The sequence below is a fragment of the Mustela erminea genome, chromosome 4 (assembly GCF_009829155.1).
Source record: "Mustela erminea isolate mMusErm1 chromosome 4, mMusErm1.Pri, whole genome shotgun sequence".
Lineage (NCBI taxonomy): Eukaryota > Metazoa > Chordata > Mammalia > Carnivora > Mustelidae > Mustela > Mustela erminea.
Genome location: NC_045617.1, coordinates 58,940,845 through 58,960,300, shown reverse-complemented (window position 1 = coordinate 58,960,300; position 19,456 = coordinate 58,940,845). Strand labels below are relative to the sequence as shown.

Below are 19,456 nucleotides of genomic sequence, written 5' to 3'. Positions count from 1 at the left end.
GTGTTGGCCTCACTATAAAAGTTCTTGGCCCCACTTTGCTCTAATTAACCAAGCTATTGGTGGGGTCAAATCGGGTTCGTGGTGATGTCTGACCCACTTCTTCCAGTCAGCCGTTTCAGCAGAGGTCCTCTTCAGACGCCTCAGCTGAGGGAAGAGGTTCTGAAATGAAGACGATTACATAATGATTTTATGAATAACACATAGCTTCCTAAAACAGGTCTTTTTCTATTACATTCTCAGATCAGGTTTTAGAAGCAAGCCAATTTTAGACTCTTGTAGTAAGAACAAATCTAGGAACCTTTATCAGGTGTGACGCATTTGATGCAAAATATAGATGGTCAAGGAACCATGTTGCTTGGTAATAAGTGCAATGATAAGATGCCCACTAAAATATATATGAGCTGAGGGATGTATGTCAAGTGACACACTAAAGGATAATGAGGTAAAGGAACGAGGTAGCTATCCTAGTTTTATTCAGCATAAAACTGAAATGGAGGGCTTCATCCCACTAGTTGGGGGGTGGTGGTTGTGCCACATATACTGAGCTCTGGGGGAGTCTTTTGATCTATTAAAGCAGAGCTGATAGAGCCCAGGACATCTCCAGGGTCATGAGCATTTTCTGGTGCTGACTGGGTTTGGAGCTTAATTATTTAAATGTTTCCAGAATCAAATGACTGATGAGCTAACATATTTTTAATTCAGGCTTTCACAGAGCAAGCTGTAAGATGTGCCCAAAGCAAACGCTGTAGAAAGCCTTGCTAAACAGATACAAAGTGAAAATTCCAAGCCATGGATCTGAGTTCCGTGTTCACATTTGAAATTACAAATTTAAAATGTTACCCAAATTTCAGGGGAACAGAGCTTGACATCAGTCCTTGTCCTGAGGGAAGGCTTTTGTGAAGAGAGCTAGAGTTTGTTTTGTTGTTGTTTTTAAGGAGGGAAGAGAATGCTGTTAGAATAAAGAAAAAGAATGTTGCCAGAATGTTCTACTTAATTTAGCCCTCTAAAGATAAACACACTGGTGAATCATTGCTTGCTGATGTTACTATTTTAATGTTAATTCTGTAACCTTTTCCTACTGCTTCCTGTCTACTGAGTAGGTGGGTTATAGGTAGACTCACTTAGAGGAGAGTTTGTTCCAGTCAAACTCCTTTTAAGTTTTTCAGGGGCTCAAACTATTTCTGATATAAGTAATCGCTCCTGGGGGGGGCTCTTAAAATAGCACTTTAAAGAATAAGAGCATATTGGAAATTTATTCAGTTTCTAGAAATTCTATGAAGTTAACACAGTTTACTAGTCATCATACTTAAGTAAGTAATTGTTCTCAAATGAACTGTAGATATTTTACAGCCCTATGCGGATGGCAACTGAACCTTGAGAGTAAGTTTTGCAAAACTGGCCATGGAAAATGCTTGCCCTGTCCCCAGCAAGCCAGATCTACCTATCACCCTATTCCTTGCCTCCTCTGTCTTGGCACTGTGTCTTTTCAGCAGACGTTCCATTTTCCAAGTTGAGGGCAACTAACTAGACAGGCCATCTTTCTCAGATCCCTCTTGGTGGTTATGCTCGTAGCAGAGGTTCTTATCTACCTGAGCTTCATCAACAAACACACCATCTTATTTATGTTGGCGTCAGAGTACCAGTAATAAATGTTGACAGCGAACACTTGTGAATGGATACTATAACGGGTTTTCAGTAAGTGAATGGTTTTTAGCTATAGAAATACCAATTCTCTGTAAGAATCAAGGCATCCAACTATTGGGTTGTTTCGAGAGCTTTGCTACACTTGAAGCAAGTCCTGCGAACTCACTCAGCACCCCCTCCCCACCTCCGCTCCTTCGGGTCTGCCCAGCATCCTGCCCTTACTGCTCACTGCTGTCTCCCTCCTTCCTTTGTTTTTCTTCCCATATCCAGGCCACATCATCGTGCCCTATACCCTGGATCTTTCTTTCTACTCCTGGTGTATCTTTTCCCCTCCCATGTTCTCACTCTTCATACTGTCGAAGAATCCATTCATTTTTATCTTGGGAAAATCCACTGTAGTCATTGGGAAAACCCAGTGAGTTCCAGAAAGACAGTTACTCAGCCTCGTCTCCAAGAAATGGGATAAATGCTGCTTCTGAGCTGGTTGCTCTCCACTCCTTTAAGGAGTGCTGGGAAGGTTGAGGGGAATTGTGTTGTTTCAGCTGTGCTCCTATTAAAAAAATTTTGAATTTTTTTCGCTTATTTTTTTTTTTAAGATTTTATTTATTTACTTGAGAGAGAGACAGTGAGAGAGAGCATGAACGAGGAGAAGGTCAGAGGGAGAAGCAGACTCCCCATGGAGCTGGGAGCCCGATGCGGGACTCGATCCCGGGACTCCAGGATCATGACCTGAGCCGAAGGCAGTCGTCCAACCAACTGAGCCACCCAGGCGTCCCAAAAATTTTTGAATTTTTAACCCAACATTGGCCTAAGCACTTTTGGTGTTAGCCTCAGGGGTATCCTGGACCCAGTTGTTTGAATGCCATGTGCAGTTAGGTTCTGGGAAGTCCCCCAAATCCATGGTATTGAAACTCTTCTTTATAATCCCTCTACACCTTTTCACTCTCTGCTCAGATCCTGCTGTTACTATGGCCTTTTCTGGAACCGTGCTTTCTACCTATTAGCCCCCATTTAAGACCTCAGGTGCACCTAGAGGAGAAGGGGGGAAGAGGGAGGGCATCTGGGCTGTCCTTCAGCATGATCCCAGAGAGAGGGAACTTTTAAAATGACTTGCTTGATGACTTGTAGTTTGTTAAGATAATGGTGACGTAGCAGGCTGAATAATGTCTCCCTCTCCTTCCCCTCAGGAGGTCTGCTTCCTGGTCTCCAGAACCTGTCAATATGTTACTTTACATGACAAGGGGACTTGGCAGATGTGATTAAGTTAAGGAACCTTGAATTGGGGGAAATTATCCTGGATTATTTAATTGAGCTCAGTGTAATCACAAGAGTCCTTATAAAAGAAAGACAAGGAGGTCAGAGAGGAAAAGGCAATATGACAGCAGAAATAGAGACTGGAGTGATATGGCCATAAGCCAAGGCTGGCAGCTTCTAGAAGCTGGAAGAGACAAGGAATGGATTCTCCTTTGAAGCCTCCAGAAGTAATTCAGCTCCGCGATACCTTGATTTTAATCCCATAAGACTTATTTCAGACGTCTAACCTCCAGAACTGTACGAATTAATCGAGGTTGTTGTAAGCCACTAAATTCATGGTGATTTATTTTGGTGGCAACAGGAAACTAATAAAGATGAAAACACAAAAACAAACCATAAGAAACTTTTTTTAAAAGGTTTTATTTATTTATTTGAATGAGAGCACAGAGGGAGAGGGAGAGGGAGAAGCGGAGTCCCACTGAGCAGAGAGCCAGATGCAGGGTTCCATCCCAGGACTCCGAGATCATGTCCTAAGCCAAAGGCAGACGCTTAACTAACTGAACCACCCAGGGGCCCCAAGAAACTCTTAACTATAGGAAACAAAACGAGAGCTGCTGGAGGGAAGGTGGAGGGGGTAACTGGGTGATGGGCATTAAGGAGGACACGTGATATAATAAGCACTGGGTGTTATATCCAACGCATGAATGGTTGAGCTCTACATCTGACACTAGTAATGCAGAATATGTTAACTAATGGTACTTCAATAAAATAATTTTTTAAAAATATAAAAGAATTTTTTTTAATTTTAAAAAGAAGAAAAGGCAATGCAGAAAACAAATTGAAAGCAAAACTGTGAATACAGGAGAGAAAGCACCATAGGACAACTCATTGTTTAAGAGCAACCACACCGGCTCCCGAACTTGGCCTATGTGCCCATCTTGGCCTCTGTCCCCTCTATAACCATTTAGGTGCTCATTGTTATCTGTGCCAGATTTAGTGGTGGGAAACATAAGCACAAGATGAGATCCTAGTCATTAAACTTGGGATCTTATCCCTCATTTCCTTGGAACAATGGTCTTACTAGGAAATATCTGAGACTTCAGCTTCCAGTTAAATCAGCCAGGCAAGCTCACTGATACCTTCCACGTACTCAGCACTTAGCTAGCTCTCTGTGTCCCGCGTTGATACAAGAAATTTGGGTAGTCAACTCCTTCCTTCAGTGGGTGCCTGCATAAAGAGCTAAAAGCCACATAGTGAAAAAGAATCATTTCCCCAATTAATCTGAAGCCTAAGTAAGTAATAGTACTTACCATTTTTTACTAATGGATGCCAAAATGTACTTTTGTAAGAGGAAACTACATTTTCAATGGGCTATTTAAGGAGATCAGGCAGAAATTGATGAATGAGTGAAAAAAAAAAAAAAGTGACCCGTACTTTTTTGGCCTGATGGAATTCTCCTCTTGGTGAAACGTGAAGGGGCTGAGGTTAGGAATGGGCCCTGCCGAACCACCGTGTTTGTGTATTTCTCTGTGCGTCACTTACCTAATCAGGTACTCATTCTCAAAACAATTGCTGAGCACTTAATAATAGTCTCAGAGCTGTGAAGACTGACTAGATCCCTGCTTTCAGGGGCTATACATTATAGCGGAGCAAATCGATACATATTTCATCAGGAATTATCCAAGGTAAGAAACACCTTGTTACCAAAAAAATGTTCAGCTGCTTAAGTTGAAGTCCCTCAGAACCCAGGATACCTTGTTTGATGAATCCCAGAGAAGTATCCCATGAAGGAAGTCTTCTTGGTTGGAGAGTGGTTTTGCCCTTGCCATCCTGCAGGAAAAGCGCTTGAAGATCCTGTCTGGGAGTGCCTGCCTGGGTGCTCAGTTGGTTAAGCGTCTTCCTTTGCCTCAGAGTCCTGGGATCGAGCCCCACATGGGCTCCTTGCTCACCCTGCTTCTCCCTCTCACTCTGCCTGCCACTCCCCCTGCTTATGCTCTCTCTCTTTCTCTCTGTCTCTCAGGTAAGTAAATAAATAAAATCTTAAAAAAAAAAAAATCCAGCCTAAACCTTCTTCTTTCTCCATACTATACAGCTAATTAAAATATCCCACAATTTCTCTATAGAACTATGAGTCGGGAAGGGGTGTGAGAGGTCCTCAGTCGATGCTGCTGACTTGGGCACAAACACTTTCAGGACCCAGGCAGGTCACATAGGTGTGTGCAGCTCAGTGGAAGACAATAGGGAGTAGTGGGTATTTCAGCAAATTGAGAGCATATGCCTTGCCGGAAGCTCTCAAGGTCTGGCCTTACCAGATGTTCATCTAACCAAACCTGGCCTGCCAGGTTTGGTTAGATGGCCAATTGGCAGCCCTTGATTGCTCATCTTGGAGAACAGTACTCTGACCCTTTCTAAAAGCCTATTAGAGACGGTCGTCTTTGAGTGTTCAGGTGACAGGCTGCTCTCAGGCCAGCGTGTACGTGCCGGCCATCTGTCTGTTGGGGGGGGAGGGGCCTTGCTAACTGCTTGGGATGAGCATTGTCGTGTTTTTACTACGTGATGGCTTATAGAGAGAACCTGTTCAGGTGATATTCCTGGAGAAGTTTCCGTGAACCCGCTTTTCCCTCTGGTTGCTGGTTTTAACAGTAGTCTCATGTACAAAGCAGCTGTAACTGTCTTTTAAGCAACAGGCCACGCTTTTGGGTGATGGATGGAGTCAGGAGCTCTCTTTTGCCAATTACTCAGCACCGAATCAGACAGATGCCTTCCTCTGCATTCCGGGGACCCGGCTATATCGCTGCCAACTCAATAATTTTTTGAGCATTGGCCATAATAAAGCATTTGTAAAATTCCTGAAAACTATTTTAAAAAATCCTTGAAGTGATAAATAAATTGATCTGGATAATGGTAAGCATATATCATTCTGCTTTGATTTATAGATTTATAATTTAGCCTCCCTTCAGAAATAATTTTTAAAGGCAGTTATCTCCTGGAATTTAGAAAGAGGCATGTATCCCTTTACAGGCAGAAATTCTACCATGTTTCTTTTCATACCAATGCTTCTGAGTACTTTTGAAAACCAATAGATTTCTTTTTTTGAAGGCACAGAATGTTAGCTTTACATGTTTTATTAGTAAAATTGAGACAGAGACTTGAAGCCTTAAAAGAAATTATTCTTTGCCATTAAAATTGGGAATGCGACCAACAAGATTTTATAAAAAGCGGTTGGGTTTCTCCAGAGAGCCTCCCTGTTCCTGGTAAATACTGTAGCATCTAGACATTAGAGATGGAGACGCTACAGTAAAAATGACCTAAGTTTAAGTCCAGAGCTCTAATTTGTGCAACCTGAATTAAGTTCGTCTTAACCTCTCCAAGTCTTAATTGTTTCATTTACAAAATGGGAATAATGGTAATAGTACTGAACTCGATCTTATTGCTGAGCTTAAGTGAGATAATGCACAGGGAAAGAATTAGGCACAGTGCCTGGCCAATATTCGGTGCTCAAAAATGTGATATGCTCTTAGGGTGAGTAGCCTGTAACCCAGACACAGGTATCAGTTCTGAGTTCCAGATCTGGAAGAGAAAGAAGAAACTTGTCAGTGGTCTCCTGCAGTCAGAATCATCTGGGGAAAGACCCTCCTGGGGGTAAGTCGCTAGGCAATGCTGGATGAGATAGTTTTCACCATAACAGCCCAAGGCTTCCCCCTGAATGTTTGTGCCAAGCCAAGCCAATGCACAGGTCTGCCTTCAATTTCCTGTTGGGCTACAACCCCGGGGGCTAAGGCACACTAGCCTCACACCCAGGAAATCCCATTTGGATGCCAGGATTTACTTCGTGGGGCAACCCAGGCTTATTGGTTGAATGAAAAAACTAAATATATCTTACACATTGGGAAACCATCTCTCTGTGACTTTGTCATGTTTCTCTTGGTTTCTTCCACTGAGATGGGCTGGTGGCTTCTATTGGCTTTCTAGCCACCAATGCATTTATTTTGAGAGTCACTGTTAAGTAAGATCTTCCAGTGAGCACTCCTTGGTCCAAAGGCTCTTTTATTGCCTCTCATCCTTTTGTATCGTTACGGTAAGAGAAATGCACTCCTGGACTTTCATTTTTGTGACTAATGAGGGACTTCTGTGTTCAAGTGGACCTCCCTGAGCACACGGTTGGAAGCCTGTCTTTTGTCACACTATAGGAGCAGTAACCAAAACCAACATGAAGTGCCAGAAAGGTTCGAGACAAAAATTATGGCTTAAATACCTTTTTTTTTTTTCCTTTTTACTAGGTTTTCCCAGACTGTAGTCAGATAAGCATGAGTTCTACTGGAGTTCTAAGAGTTATACCATGAGGAGGTAAAATAAGTTTGGGAAACCTTGGTAGAGCATATTAAGAGGTAAGGGTTCATGAAAGAAAAGTTCACCCCTCTGACCCTTCTTCCAAGAAGTGAGACATGGGATCTGCTGAGATTCAAAGGGAGTGAGATTGTACTTGAGAATTCAGTGACCAGCAGAGAGAAGGTGGATATGCAGACCCCTCTGTGGTAATAGCAGCGGGCCCTAAAAAAAGAAAAAAGAGACATAACAAAGAGTAGAATCAGAATCAGGGGAACACATGGAATTTTGATGGAGGGAGTTGGTGCTACAGATGGCTGGCAAGCAGAACACTGCAGTAATCTAAATCAGAAAAAATTAGCATGTTCTCTCGATACATGTATATTTATTAATTTAGAAATTATATACACGGACCACTGTAATATTATATCATGTATATTATGTAGCAGAAAAACAAAACACTTTTAAGGTCAAGGTCAAGGTGAAATAAACAATATTTCAAAAATAACAGGTTTGTTTTATTTTTTATTTTTATTTTTTTTAAGATTTCACTTATTTATCTGACAGAGACAGCGAGAGAGTGAACATAAGCAGGGAGAGTGGGTGAAGGAGAAGCAGGCTTCATGATGATCAGGGAGCCTGATGCAGGGGGGTTCCATCCCAGGACTCTGAGATCATGACCTGAGCTGAAGGCAGATGCTTAACGACTGAGCCATCCAGGCGCCCCAGAAGTTTGTTTTAATAAGACTAAAGTCCTATGGGCAAAAATTACTAATTTTTTTAATGAGGCAAGATACAGTATGCATTATTAATTTTCAAATCATGGTTTAAGCTCTTAAATCTTAAATCTTGTAAGAAACAGAAAGCCCATGGTTTGGTTCTCTAGGAGTTTATCTTGATAGGTGGCTTTAATGACAATCCGAGTTAGAAAGAGGTCTTTTTGAAGGAGTGTACCTTTGAGCTTGCAAAATTGTAATTCATTGCCAGCAACCTTTCATCCAAATTCTTGGTTGCAATTCAGCTAGTAAATGGCTTTCTTGCCTATTGTCATTGGTTCTTCTTGAAAACTGATCAATATGTACTCCATCTTTGGATTTTAGCAAATGAGTTGAAAACTCACACACAAAAAGGAAAAACAACAGAAAATTCACTGAAATTCTTCATTTTGAAGCTGCTCAAACCGGATAAAGAATTGAGCTTCCTAATCTATGTTGATTCCACATTGTGGAACTATTTATGTTTGGCATTTAGAGACGTGAAGGTGCCATGAAACTCTGTATATTAAATATTATTATAGCTTAATAATTTCTCTTTTATATAAATGTAAGTGTTAATAGAAGTTCTAATTATTTATTTCCTCACAACAGTGGGTCACTTTGCACCCTCCTTGGTGTAAATATTCAATCTACTATAGAGACTATTAGTGTAAGTAACCAAACTACTTCTATTCTTTTAGTGGTTATTCTTAAATAAATAAATAAATAAATATCCCAATTTATTTTATTTTATTTTTAAATTTTATTTATTTATTTGTCATAGAGAGAGAAAGAGGCAGACAGAGTCAGAAGCAGTCTCCCCACAGCAAGCAGCCTGATGCGAGACTTGATCCCAGGACTCTGGGATCAGGACTCGAGATGAAGGCAGACTCTCAACTGACTGAGCTACCTAGGCATCCCTATATCTCCCAATTTAAAATCTAAAATTACTCATTATGTCTGAATAGAAATCTAAAACTATTCAGTGTTTCTCTTCTCAATGTTTCTCTTCTCCTTTGACACTCAGAATTCTCATAGAACATCCCCCTCATATTTAGTTATGTTTTCCAGTTTGACCTCTGCTTTTCAGTGTTTTTGTTAATTTTGAAATGATTGTCTCACAATCAATAGTTATTTAAATATACTAATACATGTTATCAGCTTCTCAGTTTTTCATCTTGTGCCTTCTCTCTAGGTATACTTTCCATCTTGCTAAAGTGCATCCTTTAGTAATTTTTAGTCTCTGTATCTTTGTCTACGAACGTGCCAATGTTCTGCTCTTGAAAGGGAGTATAGCCTAACGTGAAATTTAAGGTTGACAGTTTCTTTCAGCATCTTGCTTGCTGGCATCAGTGATTGCTAATGAGAAGTCTGTGTTGGTCTCAATGTCATGACTCTTTCTTTCATTTCCAAGATTTCCTGCGAGTTATCTTCCATATTCTTGTATTTTTGTCTCAGTTTTTGTTTTTTCTATTTGCTTTTGATGTCATGCTTTCACTTATCTCTTTGATAAACACAGTTATTAAAAAATCTTTATGAGACTCTTCTATAACCTTGAAATCATCAAGATGGAAATCATGTTTTATTGATTATTTTACTTACTTGCTTTGGAAATATTAGCAATCTTAATTTGGAATTCAGCTCGCATGTTCATTTTGAGTGGAAAGTTTTGTCTTGGCTTTTTTTTTTTTTTTTTTTTGCTTTTCTTTTGGTTTGATTTTGACTCTCTTTTTCTCCCCCTCTTTCATAGTTCTGTGGTTTGAAGTTGCCTCCACCTTGCCCTCTGCTCTTCCATGCTGAAGTCGGCTCTTGCAAAGACATCTTGGGGTTCCTGCATGATTTTGAGGGGGATATTACTGACACAGTATGGAGGGAACCAGCATGAAGCTGATTTTGTTCCTGGTTTTGAGGCTTTATCCTCCCCGTGCCCATTTAGGTTTGATAAAGTCATGGCTTCTCGAAATGGGTCAATAGTCATTTTTCCCCCCCAACTTCCTTTCTTGATTCAGGGGACTTGATCGGAGCAGAGCCTGGCTCTCACCCCACCCTTCTCACATGAAGCTCTCTGTAAGCCATCACCACGTAGGAGCCATGCTGGGCCTCTAGCCTCATTTGAGCCTTGAGCACAGGAGCCTGAGCAGAAGCCTTAGTATTACTTTGAGCTTTTGGCTCCTTTCTGATTCATGGAAGTGGTTATCTAGCTTTTTAAGCCTGGCTGTGACCTATTTAATATTTTATCTATCATTGCTCTGTGTGTGGAGCAGAAGGTGGTGTCCAAGTGTGGACTCACCAAACCACCTTGACCAAACGTATCAGATGACCTTGTCTGATAGTTATAGCTTCATTAAAGTCTAAACACCAGGCCCAGTTTCGAGTATGCTGAAAAGTGTCATGGCTTCACATTAAGGTATTATTTAAGTCTATGTGAAAAGAAGGACTTTTTAAAGGACTGTGTACAAGGGAAGAGAAGCAAATGTTAATAAGTAATTCTGGAGGCACCCCCTCCCACTTTACACCAGAAGAGAAATCTCAAAGGACAGTGGTTAGGAATAATGGAAAACATGGGCATGTCAAGTAAGTATTCTCCTAAAGTCCAGATAATAGAACAGTAGATAAATGTCTAATTTTTTTGCCCTGTTCCTCCTGGAAATACTATCTGTCACAAAACTTACTCTTGTGAACTTTTTTTTTTTTTTTGATAGTGCAGGGATTTGGTTTAGGACTTAGGAGCGTTATAAATCCAAGCACTTTGCTCATTGTCACTGTCAATATGCAATTAGCTGTTCTTGTAAAAACAGTATCTGAAATCTTCTCAGAACAGATTTCCAGTAGAATATATTCCCAAAGGAACTAGGAGCAAGCTTAACTACTTCCTAATTGGTAGTCACTATCCTAGCACTTCTTGATTTCTTTGGGTGAATGAGAAAGGGAGAAGATCAAGAAGGCTGATAGGGTGCTCTTGGTATCTGAGGGATCTGCTGGGCCAAGCAATATAATTACGTGGACAATTCGTTCTCTTAATGTTTCCATTCTAAGGAACAAAGTCTAACTTTACGGAGAAGTATCCCACTTGGTCCCCTTAAAGCCAAACCATGACATTTTTAGCCTATAATTCTGGAGTTGCTACGCCTCTTGGAAAAATGTGTCTGCTTCTTGGTCCCCACAGTAACCATTTGGACTGCTCTTGGGCTGCCTGGGCTTGGCTTACAGTCAGACCATAGCCAGGAAAAGGAGAGCATGATTCCACTTATCTCCCTCTGTGTCCCAACATATGAAAGCGTCTGGTAGGAAGATTAAGAAATAATACGAAATAAACAGAGCTTTTCTAGGAAGCTGCAACATTTTCCTCTTTGAAACTGAGAGAGAATTGCTAATAGAGTTATCAAAGAATGATATGATAATGGCCAGGTTATCAGCAGGTGCGCATCTGAAAGCTCCGGCCGCCCACTGGTAGTCTTGTTACGACCTTAGCAGGTCAGGTCTGGAATTGCAAACACCTAGCGAACAACCTCCGGCTTACAGTTCTTTAAACACCCCCTTCTCCATCCCGGCTCTGTGACAGGTTAAAACCTCCTTTCTGTAGGGTTAGATGGCACTGGGGGTGTTTGGGATACAGGTGCTCCAAATTCACCACTGCCTCAACCATACTAGTCTGATTCAAAGAGAACTAAGGAATCTACATTTGGGAAAGTTAATAAACACAGGAACCAAGCTTATGTTTAGTACATGCTATAGACCTTTCAACTTATTGGTGCTCCTGCTGGGCCACACAGCATCTCTGGGAAGATGAGAAAGGGCCTGGTAAGCATTTCTTATGCAGGCGTCCCCCCAACTAGAGCACGTTGACTATGGGTCAGTCATTCAGACTATGGGTCTGAATGAAATCAAGAGAGGGAGTGGATTCTCCCTGGAGCTTGAGGAAAATGTTGCACTCATTGTGGTTTTTCATTGTTACAGTGCCAACTCCTGATGGCAGGTAGGGAAAAAAGAGGGGCAGCGGGGGCTGGAGGCAAATGCTTAGGGACACAGATCAGATGTGTCCGCAGCAACTTACGCTGATTGCAAAGAGCCTCATCCCCAATAGCTAACTTGGCATTAGTTTCACGATAGCCAGACATCTTTCTTTGTTGCTCATCCCTTGTTTATCTCCTGCGTCTTCCAAAGCAGCTGGAGACCTTTGAGTAGGGTCCCCATCAGGGGAGGGAGGTAGCTAGAGTGTTCCTAATAAGGAAGGAGAGCCTGTGGCAAAATGGTATAAAGGATGATTTTCCACCCTTTTAAATTGCAAAAAAGGTACTGAAGGACCATGTTCCCTCATCTGAAGCCCTTGGGGTCAGGTGTGTTTGAGAATTCAGAATTTTTGCATTTTAGGAAGGCAACATAATACATGTACAAAATATGGCGTATCATCCCCAGCAGAGTCTGAGCAGATTCTCGTAACAGTAACATTAAAACTCTTGTTGTAAACCATGGTATTTATTCAAAGTGAGATAAGCAAAGATCTTAAGTAGTCTCCCATCCCTTTGAGTCATGTTGTGGCACAAATGTATTTTGGAGCCGTACTTAAAAAAAAAAAACAAAAAAACAAAGAACCTCAAGATTTTCAGAACTGGATTTTGGAATTGTGTATACAAGATTATGGTCATTATATAAATCATGTCATGAGTTAAGCAGCGTTTAATGGTCTGTCCTTGGAACCTAATCAGTATTTATGAGAACAAATGTTTTTTCAAATGACCGACAAAACAAACGTTTGGCATGCAATCCATTTATAATTTGGTGACTGAATTGTATTAATGAAAATAATCGAGAGCCTCATTTTGAACCGTGTACAAGAGCCAATACAAATGTGTTCATAGGGGTCAATGTGCACTGTCAGGACATAATACTTCTTAGCTTCTGCTTACCAAAATACCAAACTTCATGAAATTTTGTCATTCCTTTTGTCATTCATATTTTCCTGTTAACTCCTAGCTCACTTGCCCTAGATTTCTACCGATGACTCTCCGTCTGGGTGCTTGGCGGTCCTAATCAGGGCAAGCAGACGAGGTACGGAAGCCACAGTGATTGCAGTCTTACGGGATTCGGGCATTTAAAAAAGCCGATGTGAAGAATTTTTTTTTTTTTTGAAATTAATAGAGTGCTATGTCTTCAGAATTGTGACAGAATTGAAATAAGGGGGATAAAGTCTCAAGGCAAAAATTCAACTTTTCTTTGAAGAAAATATTTTTGTACTAGTACGGATATCATAAATGGACTCTTTTGGTTAAACAATGAGGGAACCTCAAATCTATAGGGAAACTGGAAGTAATGGTAAAAACATACTTGGAAGCTGTGGAAATGGAAGACAAGATTATAAATAATTTGCAAGTGGTTTGTCACCAGGAATGCCAGTGGCATACAGAAATGTGAAATAAGTGAATTGCTTTTCCAATGGAACAACCCTGAGGGTCTGATAACACCACCACTGTTTTTTAAAATCTTGTCAAATAAAAAAGCTGTAGACCCTTACTGTCCTGTAGATTCATTGTATCACAGGTCAAATGAGGGTGCTGTAAATGTTTTCACTGTATCTGAGAGCATGTAGACATCAGAGTTGTGCTGTCCCCAGAACCGAGTGTCATAACAGCCACAGGCTAGGACACACAATTTCTTCAGCACTCCGCCCATCCTCATGCCTTGATATCCTAAGTAGTTTTAGGTGCCTTTGTGTCTTTGCATGGTCAAATTAAAGAAAAGAAATGTACTTTCCTGTGCTCATAAATGCATTTTTCTTGATCCTCAGCTTTCTGTTCCTTAGGTGGCTACAGACTATAACATGTGGAAAGGTCCCCTGATATCTTTTGACAGTTCTTTCTAGTGTTATTGGTGATGGTTAGTGAAATTCCTCTGAATTTCTCTGCGAGGATAGGTGGGCAGAAATTCTGACCAGGAATAGGGACACCTCGTCATGATGAAAACAAAACTAAAGCAGGATGACAATACTCAGCTCCTTTGCATTTAATTAGTGCAGAAATGAGAGAGCCTTTATTTGAAAATGGTTTTTCTGTTCTTCCCTGCCCACCCCCAATGATAGTGACAAAACCACAACCACAAACTTTAAAATCCTAAATTGAAAAGTTGCCCAGTCATTCGGTGATGTCAGTGATAAAGGCTGGACCACATTTAGATCGGCCCCAAAGAAAGGATAATTCATTAAGGTTTTAAAGATTCCTTTTTACCTTTTAATTATCTATGCCTCTTGCTGCTCGTGTTTGCTCGGGCATCTTTTGGAAAAGCACCGTGTTCTGCATAGCACGTGCACTTCTTTTCTGAAATGTGCAGTACATTCAACATTGCAGTGATTTTTTTTTTTCTTCTCCTTTGCTTGGAACAGAGGTGAAAACCCCAGTGGATTCAAGTATCCACTTGATAGGCTCAGTCTCTCTTAATCAGCCTGTAATGGAGCTAATGGCTGTTTGTCATCCTTGGAGGTATAAATTTCCTGGCGGTGTCTCCTGCAGACAGTGCATGAAGTATGCTCTGCGTGCTGCCAGCAAGGATTCATAATCAGCAGAAGGGCAGGGTGCTTCGTTAGCCAGGAGAGGAGCTGGGGCTCCCCGGCTGCCAGGCTTACAGAACCCGCCTCGCCACTCCTGAGACATGGACAATGCCGGTAGGTAAAGCCAGCGTGAATTCTTCGCAGCCTCTGGGCTCGTTTGCAGGCTGCATTCTTTGCTGCAGAAGGTTTGCTGATTTGTTGGTCTTATTCTGCACTTCAGTGTTCAAGCCCAGGAGACATGGAATGTGCTAACCCTGCTGCATTGTCCACTAGGCGATCAGTGTTTGCTTTGAAGTTCAGCGACTGGGAATGCAGATTCTAATTCCACATTCCCCTTTTTCCAGACTGCACTGTTATTTTCTTTAGGCTGCGTCAAGTGTGCTGTGCGATCCTTTTGTGCTCAGAACAGATGGTGAAAAATGCATACAGTTGATAAAAAAAAACTATTATGAAGGGGTAGCAAAAGGTAGATGGGCTTAATGAGCTAAAGACAATTTTTTTTTTTTCCAGCGTTAAATCTGCCCAGTGTAATAGCAGATGAGTTCTTGGGTCTTGGGCTGCGTCTTCACATTAGGATGAAATGTAGACAATGTTTCAATATCCTCTGAGGTTTTAATTTCAGAGTGTAGACATGAGTGGCCCATCATGTATGGACCTTTTTAAAATGTGTTTGTTTTTAATGTCTTGCCAGCTGGACAGATAGAGCTGTTGAAATACTCTAATGCTAGTTACATGATGAGCATAAAATTATCTCTCAGGCAGAACTTTTTTTCTTTGCTGTATTGAACTTTTAGAAGGTATCTTTTCCTCATTTCAGTGTTATTGACACTAACTGCAGAATTCTCCCAAATGGGTTGTGGGTTCTCTGTCTCCTGAACCTCATTAGTTCAGTTTCTCGTAGTGATGTCCTCCAGTGCCTCGAGAAGCGGTTAGCCCTGCTGACCGGGTGCAGCGTTCAAAACATGCCCTCCTCCTCCTCGGGAAGACCACCCATGTTTAGTAAAACACGATTGTTTGTGACATGTGGCTATTTCAGACCTTGGTTACAGGCAGTAGCCTCGGCGAGCAGAAATTTTGAAGGCAAGGCAAGAAGAAATTTGGAGTTCTTTTATGAAGTAGTTTACCAGGAATAAACTCTGTGACTAAAATAATTTTGTATTTGATGTTGAAGGCGTTGAAATGAGTCGGAACCGTGAAATATTAGGGAGGAGAATTTCAGGGTTGTGGAAGAGACAAAACAAGTGTCGGAGGAGTGTGTGCGTGTGTACGTGTGAGAGAGAGCGTGCGCACACGTGTGAGTGTGTGTGTGTGTGTGTGTGTGTGTGTGTGTGTGTAGTAGCAATAGTAGTAGTAGGAAGGATGCTGGTTTGATGTAAATGCATATATGTGTGTGTGTATATTATACCCCCCCATTTTGGTCATTAAAAAAATATGCCATGAGGCTTGTCATAGGTAGGATAATCCGTGACAAGGCACAATTTCAAGATCCACCAAAAAGTTCTCTAATTATAGAGGTAGAGAGAGTAAAAAATAAATAAACTAGAATCCCTAACTTAGCCTCATTTAAAACTTCTGCCACCCACAATTAATTATACTAATGTCCTGGCAGAATTATCACTTTAATTCAAGTAAATGCCTTTCTTAACTGACTCATATATTTATTTAAAGGCCATTTAAGAAAAGGAAAGAAACTACTGTAACAGCCTTTTTATAGGTATAAAAAATGCTGAGGGTTATGATTTACTCTTAGTCTAACTATAGCTTGGGGGGATAAGTGTTTTCTCAATTTGTACTTATATTTATTTATGCTCTCAAATAGCATTAATAAAATACCTCTGCCCCTGACACATTTAAGAATATTTATCCACTTTGGGGAGCCTGGGTGGCTCAGTTGGTTAAGTGACTGCCTTCAGCTCAGGTCATGGTCCTAGGGTCCTGGGATCGAGCCCCCCATTGGGCTCCCTGCTCAGTGGGGAACCTGTTTCTCCCTCTCCTTCTGCAGCTCTGCCTGTGTGCTCTCTTGCTCTCTCTGTCAAATAAATAAACAAAATCTTTTTTAAGAAAGAATATTTATGCACCTTGTCAAGTGACTTTTAAAAGCAGCAATTTCTAGATCATTGCAAATTTTTGGTGAAACTTCCAATATAGGTATATATGCCTTCGAGTGGAATAACAGGCTTTTAATTTGCATTGTTTGAATACTTCAGAAATAACATCTTATAATGGCCAAGTAGCTGTCAGTGATGACTTTTCATGGTAATTTTTTGATGACATAAACAGCTTCTCTTATAGCAGGGAAATGTAAACATTCATCACACACATGCACTTCAATAAATTGTATTGACTACGGCAAGGCATTTAAGATAGTACTGGTAAGTGGCCAAAAAAATAAAATAAAATAAAATAAAAATAAAAAAATAACAACCAACCAAACAAAAAAATCCCTGGAAATACCTTCAGCATTAGACGAAGACCCCCCATTAACTTGGAGCACTGCAGTTTCTCCCATTTGATTTAAACAATCTGCCTAAACACGTCCAGTCAGTGATGGGTTCAGGCCCCAATGGCCGAGGCTGGCAGGTCGGAGCTGGATACAGTTCTCACCATTAAATCAGCAGCTTCAAGACCTTCTTCTGGCAGGGCTTTCTATTTTGGAGTTTGGGTAATTATGAGGCAGAAACGCAACTAAGAGTACACACATACACACACACACACACACACACACACAAGCCCAGCACATCTCATGTATTAACATCACACACAACATTACATTGGAGATATGTTCCCAGTTCCTACCGTTAACACATAGGAAGAGTGTGCTGCCTGGGCCTCCGGCTCTTTACGCCTGTCTGTGCACAGTTCAGCAAGCATGTGAGTTTGTCCACCCTTTCCTTACAGAGAGCTGTCTTTGGCATGCCTACCATCTCTGAGAAGGAGACATCCCTCCCCTATAATTGCTGGCTTAGGTATTCCTTTAAAAGCTTTTCCTGGAATAACAATAAAATATTTATCAAACAGTGCGTGTGGAATACGTCAGGGCAGTGTTAGCAATATCTAATCTTTTCTTCTTCTTTTTTATGTGACTGTTTCTTCTTATAAATTCTGTAACAACTCAAACGGTGGTCCTTTACCGGTACCAAGTCTGTGACTACAGCCTCAGTTGAGGTTCTTCTGCCCCTGCTTTGGTGTCCTCTCCCTCCCCTTCCCCAAGTGGTTCTCTTGAATGAGTCTTGGAAGCAATGTTGCAGCAAAGTTGATTAGTAGTGTGTGATTGATGTCGGAAAAACCATGCTTTTGAAATGTTATTTCATATTCTACAGGGACAGAGTATTATCAAAAGTTCTGCAGCCTTGGTGGGGCAGATTTTTCATTGCTTGAGATCAGGGTGTTTCCACTACCGAGTGTGGTCCTAAGAGGCACCCTCGTTTGGAAGGGAGCTGGTGGCTGGGTGAATCACTGTGCACCCCCCCACCCCCACCGCTTACATCCCAGCCTCGTGACTTCCAGGCTTTTGACCCTTGAGGCACAGTAAATAAATTTTAGAAATTCACAGTCCACCAGTTTGTTGTAAAAAAAAAAAAAAAAAAAAAAGTCCAGGGGGTTATTAGGGAACCAGATTGAGGGAAGGTTCATAAGGGAATGATCAAGAGTATCAGATGATCTGAGATGAACACTGGCTCTGCCACCAACCAACCCAGTGACCATGAACAAGCTATCTAAAGCCCATTCCTTTATTTTATCAATTTTGAGTGCCAACACTAACTGTATCCATCTCATAGGATTGTTGTGAAGAGAAAATAAGATACTACACGTAAAATTTGGTACAGTGGCTGTTATACGGTCCTTCTCAAGGCATGTTGGCTCTTTAAAGAACCATCCAAAAATTGAAGCAGGGTTGCTTTATGAATTAATATGTCCTCTAGCAGGATGGCTCTCGCAATGTGATGATGGTGTGGAAAGGTAAGCACTTCGAGGCAGACACCAGTCATGTGGCTGTACCAAGAGCATAATTGGAACTTGAGGTCAATGGTGAAATGGGGGTAGGATTGAAGGGTGCATTGCATTAGGAGAGCCTGATGAGTAGATGAGGAGGTAGGGGGAGGAGACCAATCAAAGCAGACTTTGGGGGTTTCTAGTGAGAATCTAGGATCATAATAATCCTATACTATGGGATACAGGGGAGTTTTAAAGTAAATCAATGAGTTCTGTTTGGGGCTTGTTGAGTTTGAAATACCTCTGTGTTACCCACTAGCCCCAATAGCTGTTCAGTGGCGACTTACACACACACACACACACACACACACACAGGTGCACATGCACATAAAATTCCTTGCTAACCATGGATTTGGAATAATGCAGGTTTTTTTGTTTGTTACCTCCAATTTAAAATCTTTTCTATTTTTATCTGATTTGTTTAGTTCATCCCAGTAAACCCAACAGCAATTACTGCTTCCTTATCCCAGGCCCCCCAGGCTGTGGGGAGATCCTATAGGTGATGTAGAGAAAAGAGACTTTCAAATACTTCTTGACAATATTGTCAAAGCAGATGGAGATAAGACCAGGTCCAGAGAAACATGCCCCTAAGCACTGAAATAATTTTGGTGAAGGCTAGGCTGTTATATAAGAAAATGTAAGCACAAACATTTTATTTCAAACTGGTTCAAAAAACCTTCCTAGGAGAATCTACCTTAGCAGCTAGGGCTGCCATCGCCAAGTTCCTAAACAGCTACAGATGGTGATTCAGGAGAAGGGTTACCTAATGGAGCAGACTTTCCTATGTGAATTAATTTGTTTTGGAAATGAATGCTTTCTAGGACATTTGACTATGTTTGAAAACTATATTTGGTGCAATTTAAATTTTTTTTCCTCTCATCCCTTACTTCCATGATATCTTGATTTTAGTAGCTATAGTTTTGTTAACCGTGACACATTTTAG

General features: G+C 41.1%; 1 protein-coding gene across 5 annotated transcripts in view; it reads left to right on the top strand.

Moving 5' to 3' along the window:
* The window catches only part of PHACTR2 (phosphatase and actin regulator 2), a 259,175-nt gene that overhangs the window by 57,329 nt on the left and 182,390 nt on the right, over positions 1-19,456 (top strand). Inside the window, exon 1 of one of the 5 annotated variants that reach the window (XM_032339329.1) lies at positions 14,607-14,634. The exons of the other annotated variants lie outside the window; for them this stretch is intronic. Within the exon in view, the coding sequence (XP_032195220.1) occupies positions 14,622-14,634 (13 nt within the window). The 5' untranslated portion in view covers positions 14,607-14,621. Of the gene's footprint in view, positions 1-14,606; positions 14,635-19,456 lie in introns of those variants that run through there. 5 annotated transcript variants of the gene reach the window in all.